The sequence below is a fragment of the Heloderma suspectum genome, chromosome 11 (genome assembly GCF_057233095.1).
Source record: "Heloderma suspectum isolate Gila_16-S chromosome 11, 16-S_ref, whole genome shotgun sequence".
Classification (NCBI taxonomy): domain Eukaryota; kingdom Metazoa; phylum Chordata; class Lepidosauria; order Squamata; family Helodermatidae; genus Heloderma; species Heloderma suspectum.
The window spans coordinates 23,153,532-23,172,351 of record NC_139468.1 but is presented as its reverse complement, the minus strand read 5'-3'; the positions used below and the strand labels follow the sequence as shown (position 1 = coordinate 23,172,351).

General features: G+C 40.5%; 1 protein-coding gene across 1 annotated transcript in view; it reads right to left on the bottom strand.

Annotated features, from left to right (window-relative positions):
* TRPM7 (transient receptor potential cation channel subfamily M member 7) overlaps window positions 1–18,820 on the bottom strand; it is a 107,999-nt gene that overhangs the window by 62,636 nt on the left and 26,543 nt on the right. Inside the window, exons 2-3 of the mRNA XM_084817192.1 lie at window positions 5,603–5,682; window positions 3,380–3,418 (exon numbers count right to left, since the gene is read on the bottom strand). Of these exons, the coding sequence (XP_084673318.1) occupies window positions 3,380–3,418; window positions 5,603–5,682 (119 nt within the window). The remainder of the gene's footprint in view (window positions 1–3,379; window positions 3,419–5,602; window positions 5,683–18,820) is intronic.

Here is an 18,820-nt window from a genome sequence, read left to right as displayed (position 1 = left end):
CATTTTCAGATATGTTACAAAATTGTTGTTGTTGTTCAGTCGTTAAGTCGTGTCCGACTCTTCGTGACCCCATGGATCATAGCATGCCAGGCCTTCCTGTCCTCCGCTCTCTCCCAGAGTGTGCTCAGGTTCATATTCATTGCATCGGTGATGCTATCTAGCCATCTCATCCTCTGCTGTCCCCTTCTCCTTTTGCCTTCAATTTTTCCCAGCATCAGGGTCTTTTCCAGGGAGTTTTCTCTTCACATTAGGTGGCCAAAATATTTGAGCTTCAGCATCTGTCCTTCCAATGAGCAGTCAAGGTTGATTTCCTTTAGGATTGATTGATTTGACCTCCTTGCAGTCCAGGGGACTCATAAGAGTCTTCTCCAGCACCACAGTTCAAAAGCATCAGTTCTTCGGCGCTCAGCCTTCCTTATAGTCCAGCTCTCACAGCCATACGTTACTACTGGGAAAACCATAGCTTTGATTATATGGACCTTTGTTGGCAAGGTGATGTCTGTGCTTCTAACTATGCTGTCTAGGCTTGCCATAGCTTTCCTCCCAAGGAGCAAGCGTCTTTTAATTTCATGGCTACAGTCACCGTCTGCGGTGATCTTGGAGCCCAAGAAAATAAAATCTGCCACTGCTTCCATTTCTTCCCCTTCTATATGCCAGGAAGTGATGGGGCCAGATGACATGATCCTCGTTTTTTTAATGTTGAGTTTCAAACCAGCTTTTGCACTCTCCACTTTCACCCTCAACAAGAGGCTCTTTAGATCCTCTTCGCTTTCTGCCATTAGTGTGGTATCGTCTGCGTATCGGAGGTTGTTGAAAATTCTCCCGGCTATCTTAATTCCGACCTGTGATTCATCCAACCCGGTGTTTCTCATGATGTACTCTGCATATAAGTTAAATAAGCAGGGCTTATTTAAGCATATGCAGCCTTGTCGTACTCCTTTCCCAATTTTGAACCAATCAGTTGTTCCATCTCTGGTTCTTACTGTTGCTTCTTGTCCCTCGTACAGGTTTCTCAGGAGACAGGTAAGATGGTCTGGTACTCCCATCTCTTTAAGAATTTGCCACAGTTTCTTGTGATCCACACAATCAAAGGCTTTAGTGTAGTTAATGAAGCAGAAATAGACGTTTTTCTGGGATTCTCTTGCTTTCTCCATGATCCAGTGAATGTCGGCAATTTGATCTCTAGTTCCTCTGCCTCTTCGAAACCCAGCTTGTACTTCCGGTAGTTCTCGGTTCACATACTGCTGAAGCCTAGCTTGTAGGATTTTGAGCATAAACTTGCTGACATGTGGAATGAGCGCAATTGTGCGGTAGTTTGAACACTCTTTGGCGTTGCCCTTCTTTGGAATTGGAATGTAAACTGACCTTTTCCAGTCTTGCGGCCATTGCTGAATGTTCCAAATTTGTTGGCATATTGAATGCAGCACTTTAACAGCATCATCTTTTAGGATTTTAAATAGCTCAGCTGGAATACTGTCATCTCCGCTAGCTTTGTTGTTACTAATGCTTCCTAAGGCCCACTTGACTTCACTCTCGAGGATGTCCGGCTCAAGTTCAGTGACCGCACTATCATGGCTATCAAGGACATTACTATCATGGCTATCAGGGACATTAAGATCTTTCCTGTATAGTTCTTCTGTGTATTCTTTCCACCTCTTCTTAATCTCATCTGCTTCTGTGAGGTCCCTGCCTTCTTTGTCCTTTATCATGCCCGTCTTTGCACAAAACGTTCCCTTGAGATCTCCAATTTTCTTGAAGAGATCTCTAGTCTTTCCCATTCTGTTGTTTTCTTCGATTTCTTTGCATTATTCATTTAAGAAGGCCTTCTTGTCTCTCCTTGCTGTTCTCTGGAACTCTGCATTCAGTTGGATATATCTTCCCCTTTCTCCCTTGCTTTTTGCTTCCCTTCTTTCCTCAGCTACTTGTAAAGCCTCATCAGACAGCCACTTGGCTCTCTTGCATTTCTTTTTCTTGGGGATGGACTGAGGTGCTGCCTCCTGAACAATGTTACGGACCTCCATCCATAGTTTCTCAGGCACTCTGTCTATCAGGTCTAATCCCTGAAATCTATTCCTCACCTCCACTGTATATTCATAAGGAATAGGATTTAGGTCATACCTGAATGGCTTAGTGGTTTTCCCTACGTTCTTCAATTTAAGCCGAAATTTTGCAAGTAGCACCTCATGATCTGAGCCACAGTCAGCTCCAGGTCTTGTTTTTACTGACTGTATGGAGCTTCTCCATCTTTGGCTGCAAAGGACATAATCAATCTGATTTCGATATTGACCATCTGGTGATGTCCATGTGTAGAGTCGTCTCTTGTGCTGTTGGAAAAGAGTGTTTGCTATTATCAGCATGTTCTCTTGTCAAAACTCTATGAGCCTTTGTCCTGCTTCATTTTGTACACCGAGGCCATGCTTGCCTGTTATCCTGGTGATTTTTTGACTTCCTACTTTAGCATTCCAGTCCCCTATGATGAAAAGGACATCTTTTTTTGGTGTTAGTTCAAGAAGGTGTTGTAGGTCTTTGTAGAACCGATCAACCTCAGCTTCTTCAGCCTCAGTGGTTGGGGCATAGACTTGAATTACTGTGATGTTGAATGGTTTGCCTTGGATTCGTACTGAGATCATTCTATCGTTTCTGAGATTGTACCCCAGTACTGCTTTTCCCACTCTTTTATTGACTATGAGTGCTACTCCATTTCTTCTAAGGGATTCTTGACCACAGTAGTAGATACAATGGTCACCTGAATTAAATTCGCCCATGCTTGTCCATTTTAGTTTGCTCATTCCCAAGATGTCGATGTTCACTCTTGCCATCTCATGTTTGACCACCTCCAGCTTACCTTGATTCATTGATCTGACATTCCAAGTTCCTAAACAACATTGTTCTTTACAGCATCGGATTTTCTTTTCACCACCAGACACATCCACAGCTGAGTGTCCTTTCAGCTTTGGCCCAGCCACTTCACTCTTTCTGGTGCTACTTGGAAATACCCTCTGCTCTTTCCCAGTAGTATACTGGACACCTTCCGACCTGAGGGGCTCATCTTCCGGCATCGTATCTTTTAGCCTTGTGATACGTTCCATGGGGTTTTCTTGGCAAGAATACTGGAGTGGGTTGCCATTTCCTTCTCCAGTGGACCACATTTTGTCAGAACTCTCTGCCATGACCTGACCGTCTTGGGTGGCCCTGCACAGCATAGCTTATGTCTTCACTGAGTTATACAAGCCCCTTCGCCACAACAAGGCAGTGATCCATGAAGGGGATATTACATAATACTGATCTTCATATCAAAACTATCTTTAAAAAATGTTAATCAAAACTGTCTTTAAAAAATGAAAGATGTAATTGCTTCATTTAAGAGAAATGTACTTACCTGACAAGTTGCTGACAAATCTGACATCCTGGAAGGCATCTATGATTAAAAATACAAGAAGGTAGCTTGGGATTTTGCCTGTCTAATTATCAAATCCAAAAATATATGTTTTAATATGACTCAGATCATTTTTAAAATACAAGTGTCACTTTTTTCTGTAGTTCACACTATAAGTTATTTATTGCCCTATCACACATTTTAGGACATGCCTGTAAAGAGGAAAGCACTATAACAGTTCGTTTGTGTAATTTTGTTTCCATGAAGGTGGTCCAGAAAGTAATAGAAAATGGCTGCTCACACTTCCATGTACTGTATACAATACCACCGTATCTTTAAGCAAACTATATTAGAAGAGAACACTTGAAGCAAGCAGAGAAGACAAATGTGATACAGCCATGACAGAGAATGTGAAAGAGTTTACAGTCCACAAGAATTCACTGTGGGGTAAATCCTACAACGTAGGACCATTTCACATACTACACAGAGGCAAATCTAAGTTTGCCACAATATAGACAACGGGGGGCTGCAATCAATCATAGCTTCTTGATGAGAATACCTGTAGGAGACATATATTTGCATATGTGCGTTTGGTGAATCCACACTTTACATTTTTAGGTATACACAAACACCTTAATTATGCACCTAAAAAATGTAACACATGAAGTGGCCCTTATCTCAAAGACTGAAAATGAAGGACAGATGGGGAGGCTGTGTCATGGAGGGTTGGGATGCCACAGGTTAAACTGTACTTTTTAAAGATAACTTGTATCTGACCCGATTGTACTTGGACATCCTTCTTGCCTTCCTTTCCATCTGAGGGCAAAAGTGCATCCTGCTCAACCTTTGTTTGACCTGGACCTCCAACCTGTCTTCCTTCCTGAGGAGCAAAAGTATGTATTGCAACCACAGGCTGACCTTTCTTTTACCCATGCCCAATATCCTGAGGCAGGTCATGTCACTTTATCAGTTTTGCAGGCAAACTCTTAGAAATATGTAGCCTAGTCTTTTAGATGAGGATGGCCAGCCTTGAGTTGGACTTCGCTAATTAAGCTCCCTGGAGTCTGTGCTGCATCTTCTCCCAAGTATGGGGAGAAAGACCTAGTGACACATGGGGGTGCCAGGGCAAGGGCTCTCCAAAAGCCCCAGGGACATTCAATGCTGTGACTGTGCTTCTCATAGACATAAAAAACAAGGTACTCCCAAGAATAAGGGAGACAGCTCTGCCAAATTAACAATTACATATTGTGAAGTCAGTCTTTATTCATAAAGCTCCTGAATTTGCTCTGACGTCTTATTTTCTTCATTAGTTGAGTTAATCAAGTTATACTGATGTATTTCTTTTGCTGCATAGTGCTTGCTCAATTTCAGTTTTGATAGCTGATGTGCTATTCTGAGATAGTTCCCATCTCTAGATTGACTTGGGAGAACTCTGGCAGCCACAAAAATATAAAAGTAATTTCTATAATATATTCAATATAAAGCCTAGGATAAAAAATATCTAGATTTTAATTTTTTAGATCAGCAATCCAGAGTCCACTGAAGTCAATAGTAAAACCATAAATGGCACTTTCAGAAGTCACATTAAAATTCATTGTGTGAAATTTTGAAATACTTTTTTTAAAAGCTTGTGTTCAATCCAAGGGCTTCTTTATTGCATGGATCAGCCAGAGAAGTGAAATATTTTGTGGGGGAGTGGAGTGGGGGAGAGCAGACAATTGAGTACAGACATGCCAAATGAGTTTTGTGCTACAGATGAGCTAAGCAAAGTACTAAATTGTTTTCTTTGGGAAATGTTCCAAAATTAGCAACTACCCAATTTATCCTCTTTGTATTTGCAAATATAACATAACTTTCAATCTGATCATAGCTAAACCTTTGCAGGACCTTATGGCTTCAAGGAATGCACATTTCACGAACTAAAACAATTGCTGGGTACTTCCTGTAGAACTACACCAAACTCTTAAAAGCATTTTTAAACTTTTACTGAGAATTTACCCATTATTTCTGCAATTATGTTTCCCAACTATGAGATTCCCAACTTTTCTTCCCTATGTCAGCCTCCTGCACCCCCTGAAAAGCTCTTCCAGATGTCTTCATTCACTTGGAGAGGCTTTGTGGAGGCAAAGGGGGTACGCTGAGCAGGAAGGGTGGGAATTCCACTTTGCAGTGGCACTACTTCTTCTATAGCTCCAAAGGAAAAACCCTGTATCACTTTTAATTTACCTGTGAGGATCCTTTGAACTTGGTATAATGTACACACATTCCCGTTTGGTGAAAGTATTTTCTATCCAAGATTTCTGGGACTGTAAAATAAGGTATTTTCAGAGTCATACAAAAGCAATGTCCATTATTACAAAAGTAACACATTGCACAGAACTATTTCTCATGGGATCAATCATCCATATTTACAGTAACTAGTTAATACCTCATTTCATCCTTTTCTTACCACCAAGAAATTTTCAAACTTACATACATGATGCCCATCCCATAGCTGGTTACTTTGGAGTAGCTGAAGTTGAAACCCCTCAAATCACTTTATATTTTAAACATTTCTACATTTAAACCAGCAGTTCCATATATTTTAACTAGTTCATTATGAAGCAATGCATGTTAAGTGTTAAAAAGCAGCCAAAAGGTTTAAGGGGTTTTAACATTATTCTCTTAAGAGTGTTACTGTGCTACAAAGGTTTTGAGACCTAGTTTAATAAGGAAAACAACAATGTTTGATTAATACTGTAGTTACAGCAACAGAATATCATGCAATGGCAGGGGTTGTTTTTTTTTTTAGAAGAAAGAAGATGCAATTGCATAGTGCTCCAATAAATATGTTTAGTAAGGATAGTTTAAAATATTATTCAGTATGAATTTTCAGATTAAGGGAGCAATCCTATGTCCTGTAGACAGTGCAGAGGATAGGAACTTTCGGTTTCCTGGTTCTGCGCTCGAAGACAGGGCTCCGTGCACGGAGCCAGGAAACCACGCTCCCCGTACCCCCTTGTATCCAGCATGGAGAGAACTATGCTGGCTGACTCTCCACGTTTGGTAAATGGAGCACAGAGACGGGGGGAAGGAAGCATTCTTGGGGGCAGGGAGGGGAGGAGGCCGGGGCGGCTGGCTTATGCATTTTCCTATTGACGCCCCAGCCTCCTTCCCTTCCCTTCCCCTCCCCAAAGCTTGTGCTAGACAGGCAAAATTGTGCATCTAGCTAAAATGCAGAGAGGCAGGCATGAAATGCATAGGACCCTTCTCTGCATAGGATACTCATAAGCCTCCAAGTTCTGGGGCTTACAAGTACCCAGGGTGCAACCCATAGGATTGTGCCCTAAACTTTTCAGTGGTAATACACAGCATGTATATTAGGGCAACAAACAGAGGGCTGTATATATCCAACTGTTAAATAGTCCACAATTTAGCCCAAATGTTGCTATGGAGAACACATTTATACATTTGACTAAGCTAGATGCAGAAAACACTTACTTGCTTTCAAACCCTCTATGACAGGAGTGGGGAATGCGTGGCCCCTCCAGTTGATGTTGGACTGCAATTCCCCATCCCTGCTCTACAAAATGCATTTGCCATTGTCTGTATGGATGTTCGGTAATATTTAACCAGTTTTTAACAATAACCCATTTATAAACAAATGCTAAGCATATGCCGATATCACGAACAGACACAAACAGCCTATTATATCAAACAAAATTAGTTATAATTGCTACAGCCAGAATTATACGCAAGATACTAATCAGCTGAGTCCCATCATACGCTCTAGAAAATTGAGTTTAACCAAAAACGTCACTTAACTCTAAACAAAAACAATCCATCAAAATATAAATATTCTATTTCAGCAGTTCATGAGTTGGGTTGGACCAAGGACAAGCAGCACACACTTGTAGCTGCTATATTTGGGGTGAGTGGGGGGGTGGGACAAACAAGAGCTCTCAACTACAAGATAGGTTAGACAGTATGAGCAAGCAAGAGACTTCTTACTGTCATTGTATCTGGAATACCTAGATAAAAAAGAGGTCCATACACACATACGAGGATTGCTTCCAATCCTGCAGGAGGAAAACTTGTGGACACCAAAACTTGCGGATGTTAAATCACCTAAATTTATTCTAAGTTTAAAACTGCACTTTAAAAAATCTCAGTATTTGAATTTATCATCCTAACCTCAGGGTGAATAACAACAGCCATGAAAACCAAAGCCTAGCATGAAGAAAGGGTATATAATGAACAGGTGTATTGGGGTGGGGGTGGGGGAAGGTGTTTGATCCAAAAAACAATGAGAGAAGGAAAATAGCTAGTAGTGCTGTTCTGCAAACTCTTGCCCAAGAGTTCATGCAATGCTATAACGGATAGGTTCTATAACAGTTCTCATGATTCTGCTTGTGTGAGTTCCTGCATCAGCAAAATTCAATTTAGTTTCACTGTTCTTGCACAGTAATCTAATGCAAAGTATTAAACAGCTCTTCCTGGAGTGGAAGATTACTTTGGATTTGACCCATGGCACAGCTGGTTTCAAGCCAGTTAGGTAGCAATACAGGTAGAGGGCAAGTGTGCTACCACCCACATATGAACATTTTATCTGAAATCTGTGCTTTATCATATGTAACAACGCACAGATTTCAGATGAAATGTTCAGTCATAGCACATGTTTGCACAAAACACTAAGCCAGAATTCTCATGCAAGCTGCCTGATCACTCCTGCTTAACTCCTACTGTAAACAGGAGCTGCTAATCTATCTAAGAACTTATCATGGCAGAAAAATTTAGCCCCCCAGCTGAACCATGACTCCTGGCTTGTAACTCCTTTAACAAGTTAGAGCTGAAGCTGGCTTCCAGATCCACGCTTGTTATGGGAGTGAAAATCCAGGGTTCAGGTTTGGATGCAACACTAACATTTTTGCCCTGGTAAACTCCTGGTTAGTGTGGCCTCTCTTGCTTGCAGGTGGAGCCAAGCAGGAGCGATCAGATATCATTCACGAGCAAGTGTGCTGATGCATGCTAAGACAGGATTCTGAAGAATTCTTGCTTAGCATTTAGCGCAAACACGGCCAAAGTATGGAGAAAAAAATAAAAATAAAGATTTAATTGAAACCTTCACATTATTATTAATAATAATATCTGTATAATAGCAATGTTCAGTGTGCATACAGAAGCTTACTATATCTGGACAAAACTTCTGATTCAACAGATGTCTTTTCCTCTGGGAAGCCAGCCCTTGTCAGTCACACAACCATTCCATCAGCAATATAGAGTGGAGTAGGGTAGCTCGAGCTAAAAACCATTATTTAACTTATATGCAGAGTACATCATGAGAAATGCCGGGTTGGATGAATCAGAGGTCGGAATTAAGATTGCTGGGAGAATTATCAACAACCTCCGATATGCAGATGATACCACCCTAATGGCAGAAAGCGAAGAGGATCTCAAGAGCCTCTTGTTGAGGGTGAAAGAGGAGAGTGCAAAAGCTGGTTTGAAACTCAACATTAAAAAAACTAAGATCATGGCATCTGGCCCCATCACTTCCTGGCATATAGAAGGGGAAGAAATGGAAGCAGTGACAGATTTTACTTTCTTGGGCTCCAAGATCACCGCAGACGGTGACTGTAGCCATGAAATTAAAAGACGCTTGCTCCTTGGGAGGAAAGCTATGGCCAACCTAGACAGCATAGTAAGAAGCAGAGACATCACCTTGCCGACAAAGGTCCGTCTAATCAAAGCTATGGTTTTCCCAGTAGTAATGTATGGCTGTGAGAGCTGGACTATAAGGAAGGCTGAGCGCCGAAGAATTGATGCTTTCGAACTGTGGTGCTGGAGAAGACTCTTACGAGTCCCCTGGACTGCAAGGAGGTCAAATCAGTCCATCCTAAAGGAAATCAACCCTGACTGCTCATTGGAAGGACAGATAATGAAGCTGAAGCTCCAATATTTTGGCCACCTAATGCGAAGAGAAAACTCCCTGGAAAAGACCCTGATGCTGGGAAAGACTGAAGGCAAAAGGAGAAGGGGACGGCAGAGGATGAGATGGCTAGATAGCATCACGGATGCAATGAATATGAACTTGAGCACGCTCCGGGAGAGAGCGCAGGACAGGAAGGCCTGGCGTGCTATGGTCCATGGGGTCACGAAGAGTCGGACACGACTGAACGACTGAACAACAACAACAACAAATGGCAAACATCGGATTGATACATGAAACTGCATCATGCCAATGTGCCCTATGTTTTCACTAACCGTTGGGAAGCACTGCTGATTTATTAATGGACATCATTCTTCAGATTTTTGATACATATTATAGGGAGCTTCGGCTATTGGGCGGTATAGAAATGAAATAAATAAATGAATAAAGCTAACTTCTCTTCTGCTAATCTCTCTCAAAACACGCAAGCTATATAGTTATAAAGAGATGTAAAATGTCAACTATGTTTTGTAAATTGTATATCCCCAATGTTTTAATGGCAAATAAGACTTTTTCAAACTACCTTTGTAGTTTGATAAAAATGAGGTAGTGTGCCAAACGCTCATTGGTTACAAGCACTGTAAAATGGAAGACAGCAATATAAGCATTACATGGACTTCAGCATCTTCAATACATCTAATGTATGAAATAAGCAGGCAGTTAGTAGTTCAGCATCTGAATTGAAGGTATGTATCTACCAGCTCTTTAAAGCAGTTAGTCAATTTATTTTGAGATGCCTGAGAAATTATATTCAGTAATTTAAATCTACCATTAAGTATGAAATGCAAAACAAATTACCATATTAAACAATATACAGGCTTTTTAAAACTTTAGTCTCAAGAGGAAAATTAACAAAGGTCTGTAAAACTGTTGAAGGGCTGGAGACTACATATATTTACCTTTTTCAGATGCTCTAATGCATCTTAATTGTTTATACTGTATTAAGCAGAAATATTTAAAATCATAAAACTGGCAAGATCATTTTTTAAATACCTGCTCAACATACAAGGTCCATCTTATTTTTTCTTTGCAGAAATCCATGCTGAAGAACTACTTGCAGTCTCCCTTGAGAATCAATCTTATAACACTGAGTTTACTCTAATTTAAGGTTTTGGAGATGACAGGTTATAGCAACACACTGCTACTAAAGTGCAGGATGAGATCAGAGCTTAAAATAATTTAAGATTACATTATAGAGACCATCCTATTATTGTATTTGAATGGGGTGAATATTTTGAGGGTTTTTTCCTCTCAGCAAGTAGCCTAGTCTCTAGCTATAGTGCTTGAAATTAAAAGGCTGCTATAAAAGAACATGGATTCCTCAGAATCAATGAAAATTCATATGTACATTCTGCCATATTTAATCAAGGCATTATGTTTTGGTGAGCGATGCTTGAATACTTAATACACAAATAAAACATCTTCACTATTCATGAATTATGAGATAGTCCTGGACTGTTAATGAGGCTGTGAGTTTGCTGCCAAGAACTGCAACTGAAGATTCTTGAGGCCACCCAAACTGTAGGACAATGCAATTGAATTATGCAATGTAAGTAGGTGTTTAATCCACAAGTATTGAGATGAGGCTACCCCTATATGTCTATAGCAGCCTACCCCAACCTGGTTCCCTCTAGATGCATTGGACTACAACCCCCATCATCCCCATACACCAGACAATGTCCATGCTGGCTGGAGGGGTGACGGAAGTTGTAATCTGACACATCTGGAGGGCACTAGGTTGGAGAAGGCTAGTCCATGGTCCTTTATCACTTTCAGTAACAAATCTCACCCACATTGAATGACAACTGTGTCATGTCACAGTATGAAAGACTCTACCATCAAGATATAAAGGGCTGAATCCTTTCACATGACGAATGTTTCACAAGGCAGTTTATCTAGGTGACCATGCAAAGGACTTTATTGCACTTCTCAGTATCATATCAATCACCTCATGTGTTTATTCAGAGAAGCAATTTGTAATTATTACAAATATTTAAATAAAAAGTTGCCTTGTGTTGGGCAAACAGTCATGCAACCCCACCTATAAACACTGTTGATGTGATGGCACATACTGCCTAGTGTCAACTGATGCTTCCGCTGTGTGTTAGGAGAGCTGAAGTTGCCTCTGTACTTTTCTATATCACTATGCAATTACAGGAAAGCAGCAGACAGTTCAATAACAAAGCAGAAGTAATAGGAAGAGGCTTTCAGTAGTCCGATGATGCTTAATCAGGAGAAAGAACAAAAAGGCAACACTGGGCAAAGTGTTCTCTCTCTCTCTCTCTCTCTCTCTCTCTCTCTCTCTCCTACATTCAGTGAAATCCCAGGTATGTTTACTCAGAAATAAATCCTGCCCAAGCATCTGTGTATAACAGACAAGATGGAGAATGGATGCCTGCATTCTGCCCTTGCCATTTTTCCCCTATAGGGAGAAGATAATGGATAAACGCCGGAGATACCAGATTTACGTGAACGTAGGTTTCCTTGACACTGCAATACAGAATCTGCAATGCTGTGTAGTACAATATCAGTAGCACCAGTCCCTCTGAATGCAATAGCTATTTGAGTGTGGCTATTATACTCTCTCCACCCTGGCCCCTCCAATCCTCTGGTGCAGCTAACTGATAGGATTGTGATCTCAAAGGATGTTTGGAAACCAAAAGAAAAAGGACTCCATGCAATGCAGGATTAAAACTGAACTTCCATAATGTCATACTGAGCAGCTGCTTTGTCACTCTAAGTGGGTTCAAGCAATCAGGTATTTCAGACACACAATGCCCAGCGGGGTGTCTCCATGAGCAATTTAATCTGAGCTGGCTACATGTGGAGGTCGTATATATGACATAGTGGCCATCCAGCAGCCACCCTGGAGCTTATCATGGAAAAACCGGATTTCCTGAGACTGCTTAAAGTCTGATACTTTTCCTTAAGTCAGGTTCTCCTCCATATAGTTGCTGTGTACCCCAACCCCCGCATTTACCTTGCATATGCTAGCCCTGCCCAGGGGTGTGCCTTTCACCATGACCCCGGTCAAGGGGTTTTTCCTGTGTTTCCCATCCCTGCACAAACCAATTAGTGTGTGCTCAGAAGTAACTTTGGCTATTGGGCGGAATAGAAATAAATAAATAAAAATAACTTCCATTGTGCTCAATGAGATAAGAACATCAGAATTTACAGAGATCCCCCTCAATTGAAATGGCAGAGTTTAAAGCACAAATTCCCTAAATGCTGTAAAGCACGATCTCAAGGCTCAGATTCTCTCCCTTGTTTGGTTTATTGCCTAAGAAAGTAACTATTCCACACCTTTGTTATAGAGATCCTGTGCAGCATCGGGTTAGAAAGGGGGCTGGTTTCCCATCCCTGTGCCCCCCCATCTTTCCCAGTGCAAGCATGTGTGTGTCTACTCAGAAGTAACTCCCTTTGTGCTCAGTGAGGCTTGCTCCTGAAATGCAGGTGCATCTGGCGCTTCAGGGGAAAAGAGAAAGGGAGGAAAGCATCTCTTATTGGTTGAGCAGCCTGTGCCAGTCAGATGATGTTCACTCCAACCCCCACCTGGACGTATGTTCTGTGAAGTGATTTTTACTAGTGCAGAGCACTTGCTTGTGCAGCCCTGCATGGACCAAAGTGTGGCAAAGCTGATTCCTTAAAAAAAAATCCTGTATGTCTCCATTCGCTTCTCCTTCCATTGTCATTGAAACACCCCCCCAGGTTTGCACATAACAACAACCCATCTGTCTAAAAACGGATGGGTTGTCTGGGACACATGGCGTGCTGCATGTAGTGCACCTTGCTCTTCCACTTTCGTGCACAACCACGATGAGCTCCTAAACAACTCAGAGGTTAATCCCACAACAACTCATGGGTTAATCACTGTGTTGTTTAGCCCCTAAATAACCCAGTGTTCTGGGTTCACACATCACCCTGCACAACCTATGAAGGAGCTGATCGTGGGTTTTGCGGTAAAGTAAAAAAGGCAGGTGTGCTGTGTGTCCCCGACAACCCATCAGTTACTAAACTGATGGGTTGTCTTTACATGCAAGCAGCCTCAACATTTAATTCTTCTGGATCCACACCATCTTGCAACTTCGAAAATACTGTGTGAACGCAGAGATCTTGGATATGTTAGCAATATTGTCCTACATATGAAAATAATTTTCTCAGCCTTTTAAGAAACACACACTTGCGATATGAACACAAACATGATGTTCAAACTTTGTTGACTAAGTGAACTTTAATCAAAAATGTACACCCCAAACCTCCCACTAATAAGTACAACTAAAACAAAAGTTTAAAATGAAAAGCACTCCAACACAAGTGTAGCACAGTATTTCCACCTATACCTGCAATGTTTTAAAGCAAACTACAAATGCTATCTTGAAATATCTCCACAACTGAGACAGTTACTAAACATTTACTTCCAAACCCACGTATTTCCACTATTTACAAGAAGTTGTTCAAATTGAAAGGAAACACTTTGGTTAATAAAACACATGGTGATCATGGGACTAAACTGTGACCCATGACTAGCTGACTGTAACACCTCACTGTGCAACAGGCTCCTAGAGCAATAGCTGGAAGGCAAACATTCCAAACATAAGCCTCTTTATCTTCTTATCATCACTTAGAGCCAATGAATCTCATTTTAGAAACTGAGCACCTGGGATGGATATTACAGCACACTGTGTTCACACATACAAAGTAGTTTCCTAACAATAGCATTTCCTTTTTTTTAACCTGTCCAAACACAAATATGCAATAGAGATTACACATTATTTGTATAAAAAATATATACCACGGAATTCTCCAAAGAATTTCTTCCCAACCAAATTTGAATAATGCCTAGAAAGTGAGTCACATCTAACCTCTTTCTTGGAGCAAGTAGTAGATAGCCATCTCTGAGGACGCCCCAGGAGAGCATTATACATTCTATTCCCACCAGGTACTTTCCCTCCTGAAGTAAGCTGCACTCTTAATTCAAAGGGCACCTTTCCCAGGAGAACTACTCTTCTGAAAATGTCATACATCATCCAGGTAGTTGTTTTTTGTTTGTTTTTTAAACCACTATAGCAATTAACTTACCATGATTAAAGATATGATAAGGGATGAATACATGTCAAAGAGCATGTAATTGCATGACTTGCTCCTAATTCCTTAACCATGGTTTGCTATTAACCAGAGTTCTGAAACAAACTTGAAACCCTGGTTAATAGTAAACCCTAGTTAACATTATGTCTGGCTAGCATTCAGCCTGGTTAAAGTCAGTGCTACGGTAAGGTTGACAGGGAGAGGGGGGATTCACACCAGAGATGGAAGATGAGGAGAGGGGAAGTGTGCAATCACATGACCTGCAACCATGGTTAAAGGAATGGGAGCACTGTGTGTGCACCGGCCCTTCATATTTATATAGGTCTTTTTCAGAGTGAAATACAAACAAACAAAATAGCTTAGCACACACAAAAAACTGTGCCTAAAGAAACTCAACAGCTAGAATCAATAGTAAACCATATTACAATGTATTTCACAACATTTTTCAAACCATACAACACAAGACCAACACTCATATACTTTCAAGGTTTTCTTTAAATAATGAAAATTATTTGATCATAAAATCAGTCCATACACCAGCTGTATACATTTTGTTCATAGGTCTTCCTCATCAGCAGTTTATATATGATAACGTACAAGCTCCCTATTGGCTGTTCAAGCTTTTAGAAATACTTAAGAAATCTCAATTTTATTTAAAAACAAACTACCTTAACAACTTACACATAAAAAAAAACAAAAAAAAAGTACTTCAGATCAGCCAGGTTTTCAAAACAGCTTTACTTCATTTTGGAATACAGAAAATAACGGAAGGATAAAGGTAACGTTATATATTTTCCTACAGTTGTTTAAACATCTAGGCTCCAACAAACCCCAACAGACGTCTCGTTCCCTTGCTCTCATTGCAATTTTGAAGTTACCTATTTCTATAATTACTGAGTCTTAAGGAAGGACAAAGAAGCACTAGCTAGCCAACTCATGCAGCAAGCTATATTTAAAGCTCTTTTCCAAACAGTAAGTTTCAAGAAGTTGCCAAGTACCTCCAAAAATATGTGGAGAGAGAGAGAGTGCGTGTGTATGTGAATACATCAGTGAGGTTTACATGAGACTTGAATAGAATATGATACAAAATTTAAATAGTTCACAATAAATACCCCAAATAGCTTCCCAAAACAGTTTTGTTCAGCCTGCCCAATCATTCTTGTGGATAGCTAAAATAGTCAGTCTGGCAAACTACTTGCCCAAGAAGAAATGTTACTCAAACAGTTAAGCTGAAAGGACACAATGGATGTGTGTTGTTAATCCAAGATGGATCGTGTACCAAAGGAGCTTGTGAACTTCAGCGTTATCTGATTACATATGTTTTTATTTACACACACAGGACTTGTTTGGATGATTTTTCTCACCGGTCTTACATAAATGTATGACAAAGCTGAAAGATGGTTTCTGGTTTGTGCAATTCCCTTTCACTGTGTGTAAAGTGCAAACAAGGTGGTCCTACTTTTATTAGCATGTGGGATCTCTCCCTAACACTAAAATAAAGAACCTGCCATGGAGAAAAGATAGTAAAAATCATGTTAACCACAACTCCTCTACATAAGTCTTTATTGTTCCCGTTTTATGAACAAGAACTGGAGCTTGAGAAACATATGACAAACATAAAAGCAAAACACACCACAAAGAGCACATAAGGTTGGATGTTGAACTTTCATATGCCAGGTTGAAGATCATGCCTCTGTCCACTATCCTACATTTGTTTTCCCTGAGCAACAAACCACAATTCATAACTACACTTCTTTAGGTAACTTGAATTGTTGTCTGGCACATGAGAATAAGCTCTAACTGCATGACTAGACACAGTGTCCCTATTGTCAATGTGACTTTTTTTCTGCCTTTGCATATAATGACCCATTGTGATTTCTTGGAACAGCTGAAAGAATTTACTTTAATTTTTATTTTGAATGAAGAGAGTGGTCTCAGCAATATCACCTGTATGATGTGTGTAGGATGATGGACACAAACTAATACACTCTTAGGTACTGCTATAAAATTATCTCTCTCTCTCTACAGAGACTTGCTAAAATCCAAACTTCTTTGGGAACCAATACCAGATCTACCTATTCACAGCACACTGTAGGTTTGGACTGCTTCTAGCTTAGTGTGAATATATTTCCAAAACAAGGACTCTATATTTCCCTTTGTTTAAAATGCTGTTACCTGCTATGAGACTTTGATCAGGCAGATAAACAAAGTACCAAATTTCTGAAACATGAGAAATGAAAACATGGGCTTTTGGTATCCCAAAGGTGTCCTGTGCACAAATCTCTATAATTCAAAACCTAAATACGGAAGCCACTCCTTATCGGGCTTGCCATTTAGGAAGAAAACTATGTAATTATTCCTCAGAAGCCCCTTGTCTCTTATGACATATTAAAAATAACTACGAACACTTAAAATACACCGCCTTTTTGAAATGTAAACTTAAATATATCTAAGAGCAGATCTTTGAATTTTGCTATGAATCGAGAGAGAGAGAGAGAGAGAGAGCGCACTTCTACTCCTTATTTATCTGTCATAAACACTAGAAGTTCTGTGTTATTCTGGCTACAGCAGTCAGCATCACAAGAGGTATGTAAAGCCTCCAACAACAGGATTCCTAAGCTATTGAGCTAAAATTCAGAATATATTCTAGCTAGTGTTTCACATGAACTTGTTAAACTGCATGAAGCAGCACCATTCTATCCAATCAGTCCAAAATATACATTAAAAGGACACAAACTGTCCTGCTCAAGAACTTGCAGACAAAGCAGTTAAGCACACAAGCCTCCCCAAAGTCCAGGAACCACAAATCAATTTTGCTAACTGCCAGAAACCTTGAACATCTATCATTTAACAAATATTTTGATGTGCATTAGAACAGCAACCCTCAAGGGTACATGCAGAACTGCTATGGAGACACAATTAAAAAGGTAATCAGTATTTATCCTTCACCATTTGTTTAAATCTAGACTTGACCAGCTGTAATTTACTTTCAAGTAAAAGAATCCCAATTGATGCGACTTTTAGACATTTATTCTTCTTTTTTGCAACTGCTATGGGAACTGTAAAAACCCCCATACCCTGACTCACCAAATGATAAGTTTAAAAGGCTGAGTCATTCCTTTGCTTCCTCTTCTCTGAATCATTTTGTCTGGCAGGGACTTAAAATTAATATGCATCTGATAAGAAAACCCCGAATGTGTAAAATGCTAGATTTTTTAATAAATTCTTGTTTAACTGAAACAAGTCAGCTTCATGTAAAATTTGCTGAGTTCATTTGCAGAAAAGACAAAAGTAGCTCAAGTAGTTCTCTGTGGTAGATTACCTCCCAACTCTCATTCTATGCCATGTGTGCCAAGATAAAACTATTATCCAGCTAAACAGACACCAGTAGAAGCTTCGAATAGTTCTGAACATTTCCCAGATTCCCAGTGTCATACCCATATCTTGGCAGGTGCCCAACATGAAAGGAACTAAGGGGAGCAAAGGTGTTGTTCAGTCATTAAGTCATGTCCGACTCTTCGTGACCCCATGAACCATAGCATGCCAGGCCTTCCTGTCCTCCACTCTCTCCCGGAATGTGCTCAAATTAATATTCATTGCATTGGTGATGCTATCTAGCCATCTCATCCTCTGCCGTCCCCTTCTCCTTTTGCCTTCAATCTTTCCCAGCATCAGGGTCTTTTCCAGGGAGTTTTCTCTTCACATTAGGTGGCCAAAATATTTGAGCTTCAGCTTCAGTATCTGTCCTTCCAATGAGCAGTCAAGGTTGATTTCCTTTAGGATTGATTGATTTGACCTCCTTGCAGTCCAGGGGACTCGTAAGAGTCTTCTCCAGCACCACAGTTCAAAGGCAACAATTCTTCGGCGCTCAGCCTTCCTTATAGTCCAGCTCTCACAGCCATACGTTGCTACTGGGAAAACCATAGATTTGATTATACGAATCTTTGTTGGCAAGGTGATGTCTCTGCTTCTAACTATGCTGTCTAGGTTCGCCATAGCTTTCCTCCCAAGGAGCAAGCATCTTTTAATTTCATGGCTACAGTCACTGTCCGCGGTGATCTTGGAGCCCAAGAAAATAAAATCTGCCACTGCTTCCATTTCTTCCCCTTCTATACGCCAGGAAGTGATGGGGCCAGATGACATGATCTTCGTTTTTTTAATGCTGAGTTTCAAACCAGCTTTTGCACTCTCCACTTTCACCCACAACAAGAGGCTCTTTAGATCCTCTTCGCTTTCTGCCATTAGCGTGGTATCGTCTGCGTATCTGAGGTTGTTGATAATTCTCCCGGCTATCTTAATTCCGACCTGTGATTCATCCAACCCGGTGTTTCTCATGATGTACTCTGCATACAAATTAAATAAGCAGGGTGACAATATACAGCCTTGTCGTACTC